Source organism: Manis pentadactyla, chromosome 14 (assembly GCF_030020395.1).
Source record: "Manis pentadactyla isolate mManPen7 chromosome 14, mManPen7.hap1, whole genome shotgun sequence".
NCBI lineage: Eukaryota > Metazoa > Chordata > Mammalia > Pholidota > Manidae > Manis > Manis pentadactyla.
Window position 1 is genome coordinate 65,437,338 of NC_080032.1, and position 17,583 is coordinate 65,454,920.

At 47.5% G+C, this 17,583-nt stretch overlaps 1 protein-coding gene across 4 annotated transcripts; it reads right to left on the reverse strand.

The window, feature by feature from the left end:
* Positions 1-54: 54 nt before the first annotated feature.
* On the reverse strand, positions 55-17,583 carry FOXJ2 (forkhead box J2). 4 transcript variants are annotated; one of them, XM_036909932.2, is made up of 12 exons: positions 16,491-17,583; positions 14,005-14,093; positions 10,329-10,675; positions 8,989-9,063; positions 8,150-8,218; positions 7,825-7,965; positions 7,329-7,527; positions 5,354-5,743; positions 5,124-5,225; positions 4,446-4,655; positions 3,730-3,828; positions 55-2,814 (listed from the first exon to the last, which is right to left on the reverse strand). In XM_036909932.2, the coding sequence occupies exons 3-12, from the start codon at positions 10,659-10,661 to the stop codon at positions 2,726-2,728; spliced, it is 1,707 nt and encodes a 568-aa protein (XP_036765827.1). In that variant the 5' UTR covers positions 10,662-10,675; positions 14,005-14,093; positions 16,491-17,583; the 3' UTR covers positions 55-2,725. The 4 variants fall into 4 exon arrangements, with proteins under 4 accessions (XP_036765827.1, XP_036765826.1, XP_036765828.1 ...); XM_036909931.2 differs by having other exon boundaries at positions 13,998-14,093; XM_036909933.2 differs by having other exon boundaries at positions 13,990-14,093.

Genomic DNA, 17,583 nt, shown 5'->3' on the forward strand with positions numbered 1-17,583 from the left:
TAAACAAAGACTTTGACATTTCTCCCTTCTGACCCTGACAAAAAGAGAAATTTGAGACCAATACCAGGAAAATAAAACCATAAACATTTTTTTTTTTTATTAAGAAAGCATGCAAAAAACAACTTGTGAGACCATACACCCATTTCCCAGCCTGCACCAATGCAAAGCATTATGGGTGGTATGAAGGACGCAGCAAACCAGAAACATGGGGGTTGAAGAGAGGAAGGCAGGGATGGGTGGATCTATACCAAGTAATTGCTCCTTAAGTCCCTTTCCTCCACTTTCTCCCTTACTTCCTCTTTAGGCAGTGAGCTTCTGCAGTGTTGCACACATCACCCAATACGACGACGACTATACTTCAAGTCCAGCAATGCAGGACCAACAAGAAAAAGTATTTTCCATTTTATGGAAGGGAGGGGAAACTGAGACCCAAAGAGGGCCAGGTTGGTCCTGTGCCATTTCTCAAGGCTGAGTTTAGTGGAGGAGAGCTAAAATCTCGGGAGGCCTGACGGCCAATCTCCAGCCCTAGCCCCAAACTTCAGTTACCCTGGCTGTCCACCAGAGTCCTTAATGAGACTAGTTTTCAGAAGACACAGATGAATTATAAACAAGGGACATTCACATGGATGATTTAGTCTACTCTCACAAATCCTGGATGGATCTGAGTAGAGAAGGGGTTCGGAAAAGATGAATCATAATCTGTCAAGGGGGAATCTTAGGGGGAAAGCTGGGAAGTTGTGTGTAGGAGGCACCTGGACCAGAAAGAAGGAAAAGAAGGGACAGTGGGCAAGGGCATTTTGCTCCCTCTATGAGAAATTCTCCTCTCCCCAGTGGGGAATATTTTGTCATCCTTCAGCCTCACTGACTGCCCCCCAATACATGGGGGATTCAAGCTATGCCTATTCCCATTTCTTACAAAGAACTTCAAAGAAATAAAGTGCTCTTTAGTTAACAGCCCTTTCCTGCCCCTTTACTTCAGTCTCATCGGACTTCAACAGACTTTCATATATAACCCCCTTACCAAGGGGAGGAAGGAGTGGGTGAGGGGAAAAAGCAGGAGAGTGGAAAGCTAGACCTCTTGGAAATCATCAGTAAATAAAAGAATCTGAACAAAAAGCAAAAGTCACAGAGAGAGGGGTCCTGCCCATTCCATACATTTTGTTCCTGTAGCTTTTGGAAAGTGAACATTCAGTGAAATAAAAACAGAAGTAAAATTGATCTTCCCTCCCATAACTAAAATTCAACAGTTAACATTAAATATACACTAGTCCTTTGCAGCAATAAATCATGACCACTCCTTGTTCAAAGAGATATGTTGTCTGTACCTTTTTCTAGGGGTCTCCCTCAGCCTTTACTGAACTCTTCCATCTAGATTATTCAATATCCTCTATTAACTTTCTTCACCCCAAAAAAGCCTAATTCCAAAAGCTTCAGCCCAATTATCTGGATTCCAAGAGAAGCATCTGCCTGTGTAATTAAATAACTGGAATATTCCCTACTCGTGTCCACACCAGCTTCCTTTTCGTTTCCCCGCCCTCCTGCCACCAGTACTATAGGTTTGGTTCTACTATGATTGGTGGGAAAGAGATTCCATCGTGTCCTAGGACATGATGAAATTAAGAGTGATAATGGGTTACTTTTCTTTTGAGAATCCCAGAAAATGGGGAAACAAAATAAGATGGGTGGACAGGATGAGCAAACAACTAAAGGAGGACAAAATAATACTCATATAGGAGTACTGGGGATGGAGGGATAATTTACAAGTGTAATTACTAGCCACACTTAATTTCCAGAGAAAATTTTGTTTAAAAAGCCAATGTGGTTACATTGAAACCATCTCCTAAAAGCTGAGCCTATGCTGAATAGTTGTCTTCATCCCCACCACAGAAGCAAAGTTCTGGCTGAGACCAACTCTATCTTCTACAGAGAATGGGCTAGGAATAGGCCAACAGAAGTTTATTTGACAGTAGCATATACCCCATTTCTGACTCCGTTACATTCCATCACCCCTCTACAGTGTTCTACGTGACCCAACCCAGGCTCTTACTCCACTAGGATTATACTGTCGCCCTCCTGTACCACCACCATCACTCTGACACTTAATGGGGAATGAGGATTGGCAGGAGTAAGGACTGAAGATATAAAGGGATGAGGAAGAACTCAGAGGACAAAATTAGCACCATTGAGTAAAACCTGCAAATTTATGGCTACCAAGCAGTGTTTTAGGATCACTTTTACTTGATAATGTGGCCTCTCCAGTCCTGGGCTGAACTGACAGGAACAGAAAACAATTTAGGCCTGAAAGGTGGGATTAGCATTGAATTTCTCTAAGAGAAAAGTAATTGGAGTTCAAACCTTTCTCCATAGCTACCAAGGCCTCACCTTCCAGCCAAATGATTTTAAATTAGCCAAGGGGTGGACACAGTCCATGGTGTAGGGATAGGAGACTGGGGACAGCATATACCCAATAATATAATAATAATAATAATAATATAATAAGAATAATAATAAAAGAAGTGGGGAAAAAGGAGGAAGAGAAAGAATGAGGCAGGAAAGGGGGTTATCTTCGGCAGCATCTTGCAGCGGCTTCTCTGACAGAGCAAGAAAGAAAGAGGATGTTTATCTATGTACAGGCGAGTTGGGGAGGGATGGGCTGGGGCTGCCCTTTCCCCATCGCCGGACTTCACCGCCCAGCCCTGGGCTGACAGCCACACTCGATGATGCACTAAGTGATCAAGTCCCAGTCGAAATCATCAGGGATCTCCTCACTGGCACCAGGAGGGGGAACTGGTGGCCGAGGGACCATGTGGTGTGCTGTCAGGAAAAGAAAAAGACATTAAAAGGAGAGTAGATGGGAAGCTCTTCTCTCAGGCTAGATGGACAATGCTCAGTCCTGAATAATACCATGAGGAAGGTCTGGTGAAACTATTGTCTTTATCAGCCCAGAGTTATTTTTGTCACCTGCACCCATTCAGTCAGGTCTCAGGAAATAAACTAGAGTATACTAGGTCATATAGCAAAATAATACATGTAGCCATTAAAGATTATTCTTATGAAGGCTCTGTAATAATGACAAAAGCATATAGAAGGTGCTATTATATGAAATAGCAAAACAGAAATTTGTGTATGTGTTACACGGATAAGGAATATATGCATGAAGAGTCAGATGTCACCTAAAAAACTGAAAACACTTGTGCTTAGGGAAGATGATAATAGTGAATTTGTAAAATGTATTTAAAGGTGAAAGATCAGTTCATTTTGTACTACTTATGGCAATTTAGGGTCTCCCCTGCCAACTCCCACCATCAGAGATAGTTCAATCCTAGACCCCTGAAGCCAGAGGTCAGGCAACAGGAAAGCAGACATGGGCACAAAGCAGATATGTTTATATAACATGATCATTTTATTTGCCTGAGTATATCCCCTATCTAGATTCCAAAGCTACATATAAATGTTCTATGTATCTATCTTTTGCTTATATTCATAACTTTATTTCCTTTCACTATGGCAGGCCTGAGCTAATTTTAAAGTAAATGGGTCTTTAGTCTCCCATGACACACACCTCCCTAGCAGGCAGCCCACCCTCAGGCCTTGGGAATCACAAAGGCTTACACCCTCCCACCAGGGGCCGGCAAGAAGACAGAGATGTAGGCTCAGAGCCAGAGGAAAGTAAGACTTGTCAAAGTAGAGATACTGGGTTGGTGGTGAAACAAGCTTCGTGGCTCTTACCTGGGCGATTGTACCCTGCTGAGTCCTGGGTGGGAATTGGGTACATTGGTGATGGGCCAGGGTAGAGATGGGGGGCTTGTGGGTGCACATAAGAGTTCACTGCCAAAGTAAGACAAGATTTATTTGAATGGGATCATATACTCAGTGAAGCAGGATCCAATAGAGGGAGGAGAAAAGTACTCTTCCTCCCCAGTCTCTTCTCCCCTCCCTGCTCTGTTCTGTAGCTCCTGCAGGCATGAAGGCTGTCTGCAGAAGTTACAGTCCTCACCACTTAGGATAAAAAGGGATGAGGTACCAGAGTTATACAATGTAACAGCTATGAGAAGGATGATGAATAAGAAACATGATCACTGAATCTCTCATTTCACTGGTTTAAAGATCATATAACAAGAGAATCATCACTCCACCTGATATGATCTGGGTAGGGCTTGCTAAGACCCAAATTTGTAGTGGGGACTTTCTCCTCCCCTTTCTTAAGTAGTTCTGATCTCCCAATTCAAGGTCTAAAAAGGAACCATATGGCCTATTTCTTTGGCAGTTTTCAGTAGATGACTTTGCTGATACAATAGATGCTCAGTGAGTACGCTGGACAAACTAGTCCCACTGCTCAGTGGATAACTGCTCATAGGACGATTTCTCCAATCCTCTCCCGCCCTTCTCTTCCCCTCCCTTTTCTTCATAGTTTCCACCGCCTGGGCAAGTTGTTTGTTCAGTACCTTGGTTCATGGCTGGCTCTTGCTTGCCACTGGTGAGGGCACAGGAGTCAGGAATACGGGCAGGGGCTGGTGGCCGGTGGGGGGCCCCCTGGGGGGGCACATGACCAGTCTGTGTAAGGAAGTGGTTGAGGGAGTCGCACAGATTGGCAATATGATGCTGGTCGAGGCTCCAGTTCTTCTGCTCTGCCTGTCGCAGGCTCTCCATCAGGTCTGCAGAGAAGCAAGAAGTGCTAACCTTGCAGAGGCCCAGAGCCCCTTCCACACTACTGGTAATGATGGACATCTCTTAGAGCTCTGTATTCTCGAACTCATTCTATGTGCTCTTTATAAACACTTATTATATTTCCATCTTATTGATGAATAAAACAAAATGTCAAAATGAGCGAATTGGTTGTGGTCACACTGTCAATAAATGGTAACAAAACTACAAAATAGGGATCCAGGAGAATTCCTGAGACAGAATTAGCTAGGAAAAACCATTGTCATATATTGAATTAAGGCAAAATTAGTTTGAAAATAATATCAACATAATCCATCTTGTGAAATAAGGAAGGGCACAATGAATTCCCCAATCCTCAAACTTCACTTAGTCATCCCCTGCTGGTTCCAGTCTCTATCAGGTTCTTCCATTTATGATGTATCCCTTCCCCTGCAGCTTATCACCCTTCAGTCACTGACCTGAGAACTGTGACTGCTCAATGCTGGACCAGTTGAGCCGATTTACCATCTTGAAGCTTTCCTTTAAGGAGTCGATGTTTGAGCACCAGTCAGAAGGAAAGGCTGCAAAGAGGAAGGAAAAGTGAGTAATGGGTGCTGTCTAAGATTCAGCCAGCTGACCGCAGACGACTACATACAGAGTCAGAACAAGGAGTCATTCCACCCTAGGCTCCACATGCACACTAACTCACCGAAGCCAGCACTGTTGAGAGGAGGCTGGCCTTGTGCCTGCTGCTGCGGTGGCTGCTGGGCAGGGTGGGGGTGGGGATGGTGCTGATGGGGATGGTGATAGCCTGCATGCTGCAGTTGGGGGGGGTGCATGGCCATCACTTGGGGAGGCCCATAGCCTTCTGCACCGGCTTGCTTCCCCCCTGGTGGGGTACAGCCATCTGGGCTTGGGGCGTGCAGTGGAGGGGCACCGCCTACAGTTGAGGGGCCCTGGGCTGGTGTCTGTGGCTGCGGCTGCGCAGGCTGTGGGGGCGGCTGGGGCGGCGGGGGCGGCTGCTGTTGAGGCGGTGGCTGCTGCTGGTACATGTAGTAGTTGTTAGAGGGTGGCATGTCCCCCAGGAGAGACGAGAAGCCTGCAGGGTTGGAGGAATGAGGCAAGTCACTCGGGCAGGGCATTTTTCACTGAACAGGATTTCCACCGGGTTGAGATGGGAGGCCTCAGACAAGCACTGCAGGCTTCAAAGGGAAAGGGTGTTCTGGGACAGCAAGGGTCTCCTTGGCCCTGCCCCCGCCCCCTCCACCTTCCCCTGCCAGCTATGACAGAGGCTCAGTGACACTGTGGTGACTGCTGGGATTTAGCAAAAAGGTCAGCATGTACCTCTTCATGCTATTTTTCAGGGAGTTTGGTGTAGGTCTGGAATCAGAGTTTCAAAAGAAATCAGACATCAGGTAAAGTTAAAAAGTAAATTATAAATAAAACAATGCAATTAGGCATCTCTTCTCTCCTCTTCCTATCGTCCCTGCATTCTTCTTAATATTTACCACCAACAAATGGAGTTGGGAGAACCCCAGAAGAGGGATGGATGAATTCCTCAGACTGGGCAGGGAAGGACTAGAGATGGAGGCTTGGGGCTTCCAGCCACAATTTAACTTCGCTGTCCTCACTCAATCTAATTTTTCACTTTGTTTCTGAAAGCTTCTCCAAGATCCCCACTTGCAACTGACCAGTCACTTCAGCTGGACTCAGCAAATGCTACAGTATGAATCCCCTGGGATGGGAAAGACAGAACTCATGACAATGAATATGAATCTTCCAAAAGGTGATTTCTAACCCCTTTTGGTCATTCTGTTCCTCTCCTGCTGCCTATATGGGGCCACTGCGCAGAGCAAGTCCTGCTGCTTCGCCTGAAGTCTTGACTCCACTGTACCTCTCATTTCTTTAAAACAAACAAACAAAAACAATCAGGAATTGCAGAGGGCTGAGCCAAAGGAGCTCTCAAGAAGCCTCCCAATAAGAACTTTAAATCATTCTCACATGATGATTCAGGAAATTTGAGTACAGACAAGATATAAACCGATACTAAGGAAGCATTGTTGATTATGTTACGAGTGATATGACAGTGGATAACTAAATGAAAAGTCTTTAGATGAAGGATGTATATTGAATGGTATTTACAGGTGTAATGATATTAAATTATCTCAATTCAAAAAAAAAAGCTGGAGGGTAAATGAAACAAGGTTAGCAACATATCGGTAACTGTTAAAGTTGGCCAATGGAACCATGAGGTTTTATTATACTATTTTCTCTATTTTTGCATCTGTTTGAAATTTTTCCTAATAAATATAAATATGCTAAAAAGTTAAATTGTTCTCAACAAAACAGGGAATCGCAGGGAAGGGAGTGTACTGCTGCCCCCTAGTGTCCATCCTCTAAATGACTCGTTTGCAGCCATAAAGTCACTGCCCTTAGTTCTAGAAGGGTGATTCCTCCAACTCACTTCCTGAAGCTAATAACCCACCCGCCTCTTGAAACAGCTGTCCTTCAGAACTAAGCCAGAAGAGCTCAACTCCGTCAGTTTGGGTTCATGACATGCTTCCCCTCACCAGTGATCAACCTCTCCTTGTGTTAAAAAATAAGAAAGAAGGGAGAGAAGAGAATGTCACCACCTATTCAAAAATACAATGCTGTCCATACTCCCATCCCAGTGCCAGACTCACCATGCTGAGAGGAGGAAGACGACTTCTCCAGCATGGATTTGTAGAGGTTACGGAAGGACCAGCTTAGATCCTGAAAATTGATCTCTGAGTAGGAGAATTTGAAGTCATGGTTGGTATTATACAGGGGAGGAGGACCCTCAGCACTTTCCCGGCCTGGAGCCCCTGCTGCTACTGCTCCACCATCCACAGATCCTGTGCCCTGGAAAAAGAGGGAAGAAAAGACTTGATGTATGCCCTAAATGAGAGACCAATAGAGCCCTTCAGCTGTCTCCAAGTTCTCCTGTCTGCCTTCCATCGTCTCCCAGCTTCTCAATGAATGACTATCATTTTCTCCTTTCCTCATCTGTTCTTATCCTGATGTAGCCTCTGGCCCTTTTCCTACACTACATTCACAGGGTCTTCCTGACACTCCCCTTCTCCTTTCACTTTTTTTCCTGATCTTTCACCAGCCACCCACCCATCCATCCCGATGTCCTCTGCCACCTCTGTGTCCCACCTGGCTGTAGCCGGTGATAGATGCAGGGCTCTGAAGTGCCATCTGAGGATTCCCCTCAGGGGGGAGCGAGGCTTCCCCACTCCCTGGAACACCTCCCCGTGGGCTCTTGCTTGCCTCCTGTTCTGGTGAGTCTTGGGATAGCTGAGGATTATAAAAGAATGGGTATCTGTAAGCAGGAGCTAAATACCCTCCCAACACCCACAGTTTCACCTCCGCTGGTATTCGTCCTTTGCCCCAAATATAGGAAAGGATTGAAAATACAGGAAGGCATGTAGAAGGAGCAGCTGGCTCAGAAATGGCATCTCCCCATGAGGTGAGGACTTACATCATCATCTGGGGGGTGTCTTCTCTTTCGGGAGATGTCAGGACAGGTGTCAATCGTCCAATAAGACCCCTGGAAGGAGAACCCAACCCCAAAGAGAACAAAATAGTTATATGTGGAAATTTCTGCCCTGGAAAAGTAGATATTTGAGTGGATTTTTACATAAAATAGTTTATGTTGAGAAGAAGGACTGGAGATTCACACAGAATCCTGAGGATACTATTTTTAAAAATAAATTTATCCTAAAAGCTCACTGAGCCTGCCAGAGGTACCCCCTGTGGTCCAAATACAGATTTTGATTGTTCTGGAGGGGGCAGAACAATGGTATCCAGTCAAGGGCTGGAAATGCCCAGATATAATGCATCTCTTCCATGTGATCTGAGGCAAGACCTAAAGACTCTGGGTCTTTAGCATTGTACATCTGTCTGATGAAGAGAATGATCTACCCCTTCTCCCCTCTGACGATAAAAATCACAGGCTTCTCGTATAGGAAAGTTCCGACAAAGGTTACTAAGTCTCCCTTTTATATCTAGAAAGAGTGCCACACACAGAAAAGGGATATCAAAATCCACTTTATCATAAATATCTCTATTAAAAAAAATGTTCCCTTTTCTCTTCTTTTGAGTAATTCTTCTTGAGAAGAACTCTGATCTTCCTTAGTCACTCATGCTAGTGGGGCCCAACAAGCATGATGGCCAAGCTCTTCCTCTGAGAAAAAATAAAGCTGCTTCTCTAATTAGTATGACTTCCTCTTCTGGGTAATTAAAACAGCCACAGGACTCCAGTCTATCAACCACTTCTCGGTCCTTCCTGCTCCTCCAACGCTTCCAGCAGTATCTCACCTTCCCGGGGTCATCCCGAGGTCTGGGCACCTTCCGGAAACACTTGTTGAGAGAAAGGTTGTGCCGAATTGAATTCTGGGGGAGCAGAAAAGCAAGTAAGATTTGAGCATTGTGCAAAGCAGAAAATTTTCCAACAGGACACAGAGGGACATAATACACAACAAAGTTCAACTGTCGGGGCAAACTGAGCATCTCTTAATTAGACTGAAGGCAGAAACTACCTATCAGAGAGCTGGAGCAATGAGACAAGAAAAATGCAGAAATTAAATTTGTGAAAGGTAATGGCTATAAATCTGATGACCAGGTGCTTCTGGAAAGCTGATCATATTGTTCTTCAACTTTCCCAGCCAACTGACAACAGGTATATAAATGCCTCAAAATCACAGCCACCCAGTTCCCTAATTCATTCTATCATAGTGAAAGAGTAATGTTTTAAAGCTGTTTATATAAATGATAACAAAACAAAAATCATGAGTGAAACAAAGGCACAGTTCACCTTTGTTTTCTCAACAGCCCATAGAATGGTCACACTTGGAGAGAGAATGAATGGTTGCTGCATATGGTGCTGGGTGTGGCTGGGAGTTGTGGTAGCTAGTGGCGACAGATTTAGAGAGGAAAAATGGAATGTTTTCAACAGCCTCCAGCTCATCATCTGGTCTGTATGTCAACTGGTGATTTACAGAGTGAAAAACTACGTTAAATCCGCACTCCCACTTGGTGATTTATAGAGTGAAAGAACTACATTAAATCCCCACTCCCACTCAACAACTGGCAAAAGAGGCTGCTCCCAAAGACGGAGACCATCAGTCTTCCTTCCTTGTTGGAAGAGGGGGCCCCTTTTTCCTTTAACTTCAGACAAACAACTTATCCTCTCATTTCTTGCTTGCTGGATGTGCTGTTGGTAGAGGACCTAATTATATTATTTTTTCCTTGGTACACAGTTTTTAAAAAGGTGATGACTGTGTGCAATGAAGCTTTGGAAACTGAATGAGAGTCCTACTTGTAGGTAGGAAGAAGCAATGCCATGCCTTGCAGTGACTTAAACATAGTAGGGGGACAATAAATGTTTGTGAAATGAATGAATTTCCTTTTGAGGAATCAGAAGCTTAAGAGGGTATGATGAGCAACAGCATCCTGCCATCCCCATAACTATACTTAGTGGCTTGGTATTACTGGAGTTCCTTGACCTTATGCTCAACTCTGAATAAAACGAGAGACAGGAGACAGGAGATTTTAAGTTCATACATCTCTGAGACAGGTGAGGTCACAGGAAGAAACAAAAGCAGAGACAAAGATGGCCAAAGGCTTGAAATAATCCCAGGTTATAGATGCTGTCCCACCTTCCAACCGATGCCAGCATTCTTGTAATAGGGGAAGTTATCACAGATCCAGCGGTAGATCTCACTGAGAGTCATCTTCTTGGCTGGGGAGGAGTTGATGGCATAGGTGATGAGGGTGGCATAGCTGTATCGTGGTTTGCCATCCTGGTGGACTGCTGCCTCATCTTTGCTCAGGGTGGCATTAGGATCTGTAGGTGAGCCTGGTGGACACTTGCGGCTGCCACCTGGAGGCCCAGCCTGGGCCGCACTCCCAAGCTTCTCAATGGTAGCCCGGAGGGTCAGCTGGGGGAGCCAGTCTATGGAGGTGAGGCTACTCTCTAGGTCAGAAGCCATGGTACTTCTGGGTTCTGCAGAAAAGAGGACAAAAGGGAGAGGAAAAGAGAGTAGTGCTACCTCTGGTTTCTAGCATCAAGTAACTCAAATCCTAGTGCTTTAAGGGAAATACAACTTCTTCCTACTCTCACCCCTTAGGCGACCCCTCTCACAGGACAGCGCTCAACCAGGCATTCCCAGAACCCCAAAACGAGACGTTACCAATCATCTACCAGATGACAGACTGGTACTCATCCTACACCTTAATGTAGAACACGGCCAAGAGGCCTCTCCCTCCATGCAGGGCTGAAAGAGAGCCCGAACCATCTACCAAACGGAGCTATTCCTCGATTCTCCTTACTTCAAGCCCTACAACATATTTTAAAACTGTAGAAATAATTTTTTTAAACATGTAGATAGCAGGTAAAATCAGTCAAAATCTAGTCTCCAATTATATGATGCCTGTTCTGTTCACACACAACACCCACAGGTGGATAGTATGAGTGAACATGTAAGGAGAAACAGTCTGAGTCAACACAAATACTCAGCAATGAAGCACACACCAACACTTCTGAAGATATTTCATGTTGGATATATTTGAGTGCTCACCCTCTTTATCTCACACACATGTGCACATGAGGCATAGCAGATCTATCCGAAGCATAAATCACCTATGACAACCAGCGAAGGGCAGATGCAAGACAGACATAAACAGTGGCCCACATACACAGAGATCACAGTTAGATAAATGGCATACATTACCAACAGGGCACAAAGTCACACACAGGGGTAACAGATCCGGAGTACAGCTGCCCTCACACCTTTAAAGTTACCCCTTGCGAGCTCCCGCCCACAGACACCAACACCAGGAAGAAGTCATCAGCAAGGACCACCCCCCTCTCAGCGCGCTGGGCTTCAGGGAGCCCGGGAGACACTCAGCTGTGTGAGCACCGGTAACAATCAGATAGCCCGGCTAAAAATAGCCACTCTGAGGCTCAGAGCTGGCTCCCCTTCTCCCGCCCTCCTCCGCTCTCCTTCCTTCCCAGCCAAGCACTCACGCTCACTGCACCTCCGTGCAGACTCCTGGCACTGCCAAACGGCCCACGCCTTACTGCCACCCACGCGGCCTGGGTGCTCTTGATGGAGAGGTACAGCTGGAGAGACTTCTTGGCGGGGGAAGGTGAAGAATAATGGGTGATAGCTGTATTGCAGGGACTAGAAAGACTGGCAGGAACCACTTGGTAGCCATTTGGCACTCCCCTAGAGCTGACGCCAGCAAGTCCCTAAGCATTCACTGCCTAACAGGTTTGTGCCTGCACAGCCACCAGATTCCAGCTAGCGTTTCTTCCTCCTACCCCTGCTGACAGTCCCACCAGGCATTTCTCTTGAGCAGCCAGGACTGGCATGCCTCAGAGTTCTGAATCCTGAGCAGAAACACATTACATATGTAATCTCTAAATCCACACCCAAATAATGTGCACAAGCAAATACATACAAATCCACACGCTTTGCAGTCAAAAGCTGATCCCACGTGTGACTACCTACCCCTCTCTGCTGACTCCAATACCCCTTTCAGGCTCTCAGGTCACTCCTCCAGTCAGAGACTCTTCTCCCCTTGAGACGCACCCCTTCCTCTTTAGGGTCAACATTCTCATTCACCTCCTGCTCCCTCAAGGTCCCCACCCATGCAACCTGTGCATGTACACACAGGTACCCGGCCCTGGGCTCCTCACGAGCAGCACACCTGCTCCGCAAGGCTGCAGGAAACACCTAATGCCTCAAAGGCTGGGGCTGCATGAAACCCAATTGCAACCCAAGAATTGCTTGACAAGGAGAAAAAAAACAAACAAAACAAAAAAGGCTATGTTTATAAATAGCTTCCTGAAGGGGCTTCCCCTTTATCCTCTTCCCACCACTCTCCTTTTCATCCCATCCCCACCATCTTGCCCAAAACACATGGCAGCTTGAAAACTAATTGGGACATTTAATCACTCCAGCAAGTCTCAGAATTCCTAGCACTTTAATAAGTCAAAACACCACAGCCTCTGGGGTAAAGTGGGGAGCTTTAGGCAATAATCCAGTCCTGTAGCTGGGTTATCCCAGCTGAACAGTAACATGGCAATGAGCAGGTTCTCAGTGACCAGGGTTCTCCTGGGTCCTCCACAGAAGGGGTGGTCTGTAAAGAAGTTTTGCCCTATTCCCTATTATCTCCTGCTACAAATCCCTAGAAAAATCTCATCTTAAGAACACAGAAACCTTCAGTGGACATTTCATTTCAAACTGTCCCAACATTGGACAGGGACATAAGAGTAGATTTAAAGTAGTTTACAGAACCCATCTGGCACATGCCAATCACTGTGAATTCCAGAAAGGGAAGCACTCAGGCCTTTTGCTAGTTGTTCTATGCCCTTCCCTATTCTTACCCCAGCACCAGGTTAGGACACTGAGGTTAAATTTAACCTTTCTCCAGCACCCTCCCAGCCAGCCCTCCAGATGCCGCCCCAGCACTCAAAATATATTCCAATCTTACCAGCCGCAAGAAGCTTGCAGCAAAAGATCCTTCTGATCTTTCAGCACCCTCTTCCCTAACCCATCCCACTTCCTCACCCTGTCACTTCCACATTCTTGAAGGGCAGCCCAGCGTGGACAACCCCAGAGACTGAGGTTCCTTGGTTCTAATCCCAACCTTGACACTGACTCACTAAATGTCCCTAACCACCTTTTGCCCCCTGAAGGCTGGTTGCCTCAGTTTCCCCTTCTATAAAAGGGACGAAGTCATAAACACTGCCAAAGCTTCATCCCTGGAGGGAAGTGAATGAAGCTTAATGAGCTTGTGGCTGCCACACATTCCACGCTCCCCAAAATAATGGCACAAGGCTCATGGCCAGGGCTATTATTAGAAAGGCAAATAAGAGGTACTTCCATTTCTCAGTCCAACCAACCTAGTTGCCTAGACCTCTCTCTCCAGGTGGGCCTCGTGCCACTGGGCTTGGGCAGAACCTGAGTCAGCCCACATTCTTCTCTGCATGCTGGAAGACTGAAAGGAAATACCCAGAGAAACTGGGAAAGGCAGCCAAAGGGCAGGCTCCATCACATCCACAGGACGTCTAATGAAGACTACAGTCCTGGGAGAAAGGCAGAGAAAAACAGAGAGACATTCTCTTGGAGTGGAAGACTGACCCCAGAGGAGATGTGGAAGATCCAAAATAAAATGCATGGTTTTTCTTCCCATTCTATCTGAAAGGCCAGTAATTGTTCTCTGCACAGTGCCAAGGTTAGGTATTAAGGAGTGATAACTTCCTGCTCTGTACAATAATGTCAAAACCAATAGAGCAGTGGTTACATTTACCACATTACCAGTTACCAGTCAGGGTGTCAATCCTGGCTCCACTACTTCCTGGCTGTGCAACCTCAGGCAAGTGTATTAACCTCTTGATGCTGTAGTCTCTTCATCTAGAATAGACAAGATAACTGTGCCTATATAGAGTTTTTGTGAGGATTACCTTGCGTTAGTATTTTTTAAAACACCAAGTGAGTGTTATGAAAGTGTAGCTCTTATTATTTTTGAAGGGGGAAAAAAGAGAATACTAGAAATTAAAAATTAGAAAACTGAACAGACCACAGAGGTAAGACTGGAAGCAACAAGCCAGCCATGGTTTACACCGCAAAGCCCGCACTGAGCTTGCAATAGTTTTCAGGATGTCAGATTCTCAGACTTGTCCTTTGGGGACAGTGTCACCACCATACTGCCCAATGCCAGGACCACGTGAACTCCAAGAATGAAGGAATGGGGGAATATCATCTTTTATTTTTCAGGGAGGACTACTAGGTGTAGTCATACAACACGATCTGGAAAACAGACTCTCTACATCACAGTTAATTCAACTTAACAGCCATCTACTTCTGACTCACTCCACAGAGACAAGGAGAATCAGGGAAACTCAGTCCAAGCAGGGCCAGTTAAACTGTGGTGGTGATACACTTTGGGGTGCTGCAATATAGTACACTCGGAGCCATTCCACAAGTTGCATTCCAGCATCTGGGAAAGCACTTTGTAAGCAACAGGCTGCTGTTACACCACAGCCATCTCTTTGCAAAAAACGGGGGAGGGAGTTCTAAAATTAAGAGCTAAGGATCCTCATGCTTTTGAGACCAGAGATATCAGAAATGAAGCTCTCTTGTTAGTCATAAAAGAAGTGCTCCCAGCCTGAGAATGGCTGCCCTGCCACATGGGAGGACTCCCCTGCAGCCACGCTTGAGGGCTCCCACTGGCCAGGGCAGGCCAAGCCCTTCCTCCTATAGGGCATCTTCTCTAGGTCCTTGCACAGAAGCACCTGCTTTCAAAGGCCTACCGGAAACATGCAATTCTAGATCATTGGAGGCTCCATCTAAAAAGCACACATGCACCTGTCTCCACACATGTGGAACACAGAGATAGAGCCACACCAACCTGAATTAAGAAACAGATGTGCCTCGTTCTATAACACTGCCATACCAACCAGGATTATAGCCCTGTCTCAGATACCACTTTGAGCAGGTAGTTTCCAGGACCCAGTGGACATACTTAAGGACCTAGGCAGCCCACCCATGGCCCAGACAGAGAAAGGAGGAAACAAAAACCCAAATAAGATGAGCTTCCCACTTGGCCTTGGTGTGGGATACAATACCCCTTACAGAACATAAGGTATTTCCCAACGACAAGGCAGGAAAGCAGGCCCCCAGCTAGTGCTCCCAGGTTGAAAGGCAGCGAACGCACCATAAAAACAGCCTGGGCTCAACTAGGATTTCCTGGCACCTCTTCCTTGCCTTTTCTGAAGATTGTGGGTTTTGATGATTTCGACTCTCTTATGAAAGAAAACTAAATACAAGGTTCGAGTCCCAGAACTGAACAAGAAGCAGGAAGGGAGAGGATGAGGCTATTAGATGATTTTCAGAAAAAAAAAACTCCTCAGAGGTCAAATCTCTATGATGGCCAACTTCTTTAGATGGAAGACTGGAAAGAGGTTAAGCAGCAATATTCCTTTTTACCTATGCAGGATCTGCTTTTTCCTAAGGAACTGTCAGGACAGGACAGGAGTCATGAAGGGCACTGGAGCAGTGGTACAGAGCTATCATTAGGGAAGACTGTCAGTCCAGGAGTTGGCATTCCCCTACACCTCCTCTTCTTGCTTTGGGACAGCTGGGGTTCCCATTGTCCCTTTGGATTTTATTGATAGAAGCCTGCTTCCAGTCAGGAATGGGAATATCGCAAGAAGCCTCTTGGTGTCTGAGGAAGGGTGAGCAGGGACAGACTGCTTTTCTTGTCAAGGGAGCAGTAATCACAGTGGGTGGCAGAGACCACCTCTGAGGACATTAAGCTGATCTAGGGTTACCGATAAGAACATGTAACACCGATGGAAGCCCTAGACAAGACCAGGCCGCAAGATGCCACCATGACTTTGGTGAAGGCCTGCTCTTTGGATGAAGAGGCCCAAGGATAAAGGGTGGTGTGGGGAGTCTGGTTGGGATGTGTCCATCATTATTTGGGGTATGGATGGAGTTCTGATAATGCAGGTGTTTTCTGATATCCCTTTGCTTTCAGCATGAAAACATATACTTCCATAGGGACCTCAAATGAATCCCATCCATTTAGTCCCCCAATCACTAAGAAATCCAGAAACCCGTTTCTCAAAGCCTCCGCAGCAAGATGTGGGTTCGAATCCCTGAGCTTCCTCAGAACACATTTCCCAGCTGACTGAGACACATTTCAGAAGCTGAATCTACCCTCTTCAGTAAGGAAACCCAAGGGCCACCATCTCAGCCCCCTACCCCGGTTAGTGCCTAAAGATGACAAAGAAGCAAAGCACTGACCTGTCGCCAAGGTTCCCCCAGCAAAGGGAGGGAGCCACCTGGTACTGAAGTTTGGGGGTGGAGGGACGCCCCTCTTCAAAGGCGAAGGAACAGTGTCATCCTCAGTGGCTCTTCCAGTACTGGGCTGAGCCTCCCAAGCTGGGGAGGAGAACTCGGTGCCCTGAAGATGAGGAGCGCAGGGAGGCGGAGGGGGGGAAGGTGGGGGAGGGGAAGGAGGGCCTACCTGGGGAAGCTGGCACACCCCCCACACCCTGCCTGCTGCCCTGGGGAGGAGGGGAGGAGCCTCTCCCAGCCAGGAGTTGTCTCCTCCCCCTTGGGGGAGTCCCCCTCCCCCCCAAACTGGCTCCTTCGGGAGTGGAGGGCTCTGTCTGGCTGCCGGAGATCGGCGCGCAGGGGCTCTGCCCTGTTCCACCGTCTAGGCACGAGGAAGTTGAGGGGGCAGTTCTTCCCCTCTCCTGAGAAGCTGGCAGCCGATTGCTCTTCCTTCCCCGGAGTGTCCTCTGCTTCGGAACGTGAGGACGCCTCTGCCCTGTTAGTCCTGGATAGGATGGAGGCTGCCTACCGCACGGGCATAGCCCCTTTCTCTGCCTCAAAAGTCCTGAACTGCTGCGAGCGCGCCTGGAGGGGTGGAGGCGCGCCGGGGCGCTCTCTGCGCCTGCCTCCGTCAGTGAGGATCGCCCCGGCTACTTCTGGAGGTCTATCCCCGGGCCAGGATGGGGGTTTTCCTCGCCTCTAGCAAGGAGAGGCTCGTCCCGACAGCCGAGTGGTAAGGATCTTCCCCCCCAGCAGGGAGCGAGGCTGCTCGCGTCCCCGCCCCCGCCTCCGCTCCCCGGGCGCCCCAGAGGGTGGGGTTCCCGGACTCCCGGCTCTCGGGAGCTGGCCTGGGCAGCAGGGGCCGGGAGGCCGCGGCGCCGACTCCAGCCACTGGCTGCTGTGAACGCGGCGCCGCCTCGAGTCCCGTCCCGTCCGGGCCGCTCCCTCCAGCGTGTGAGGGTCCCCGCGCTGCCACCTCTCGGGCTCCGGCCGGTCCGGGCTCCCGGGGAGCCAGAGGGCGCACGGCCGGTGGCGGGGCTCGGCGCGGGCGCGGGCTCGG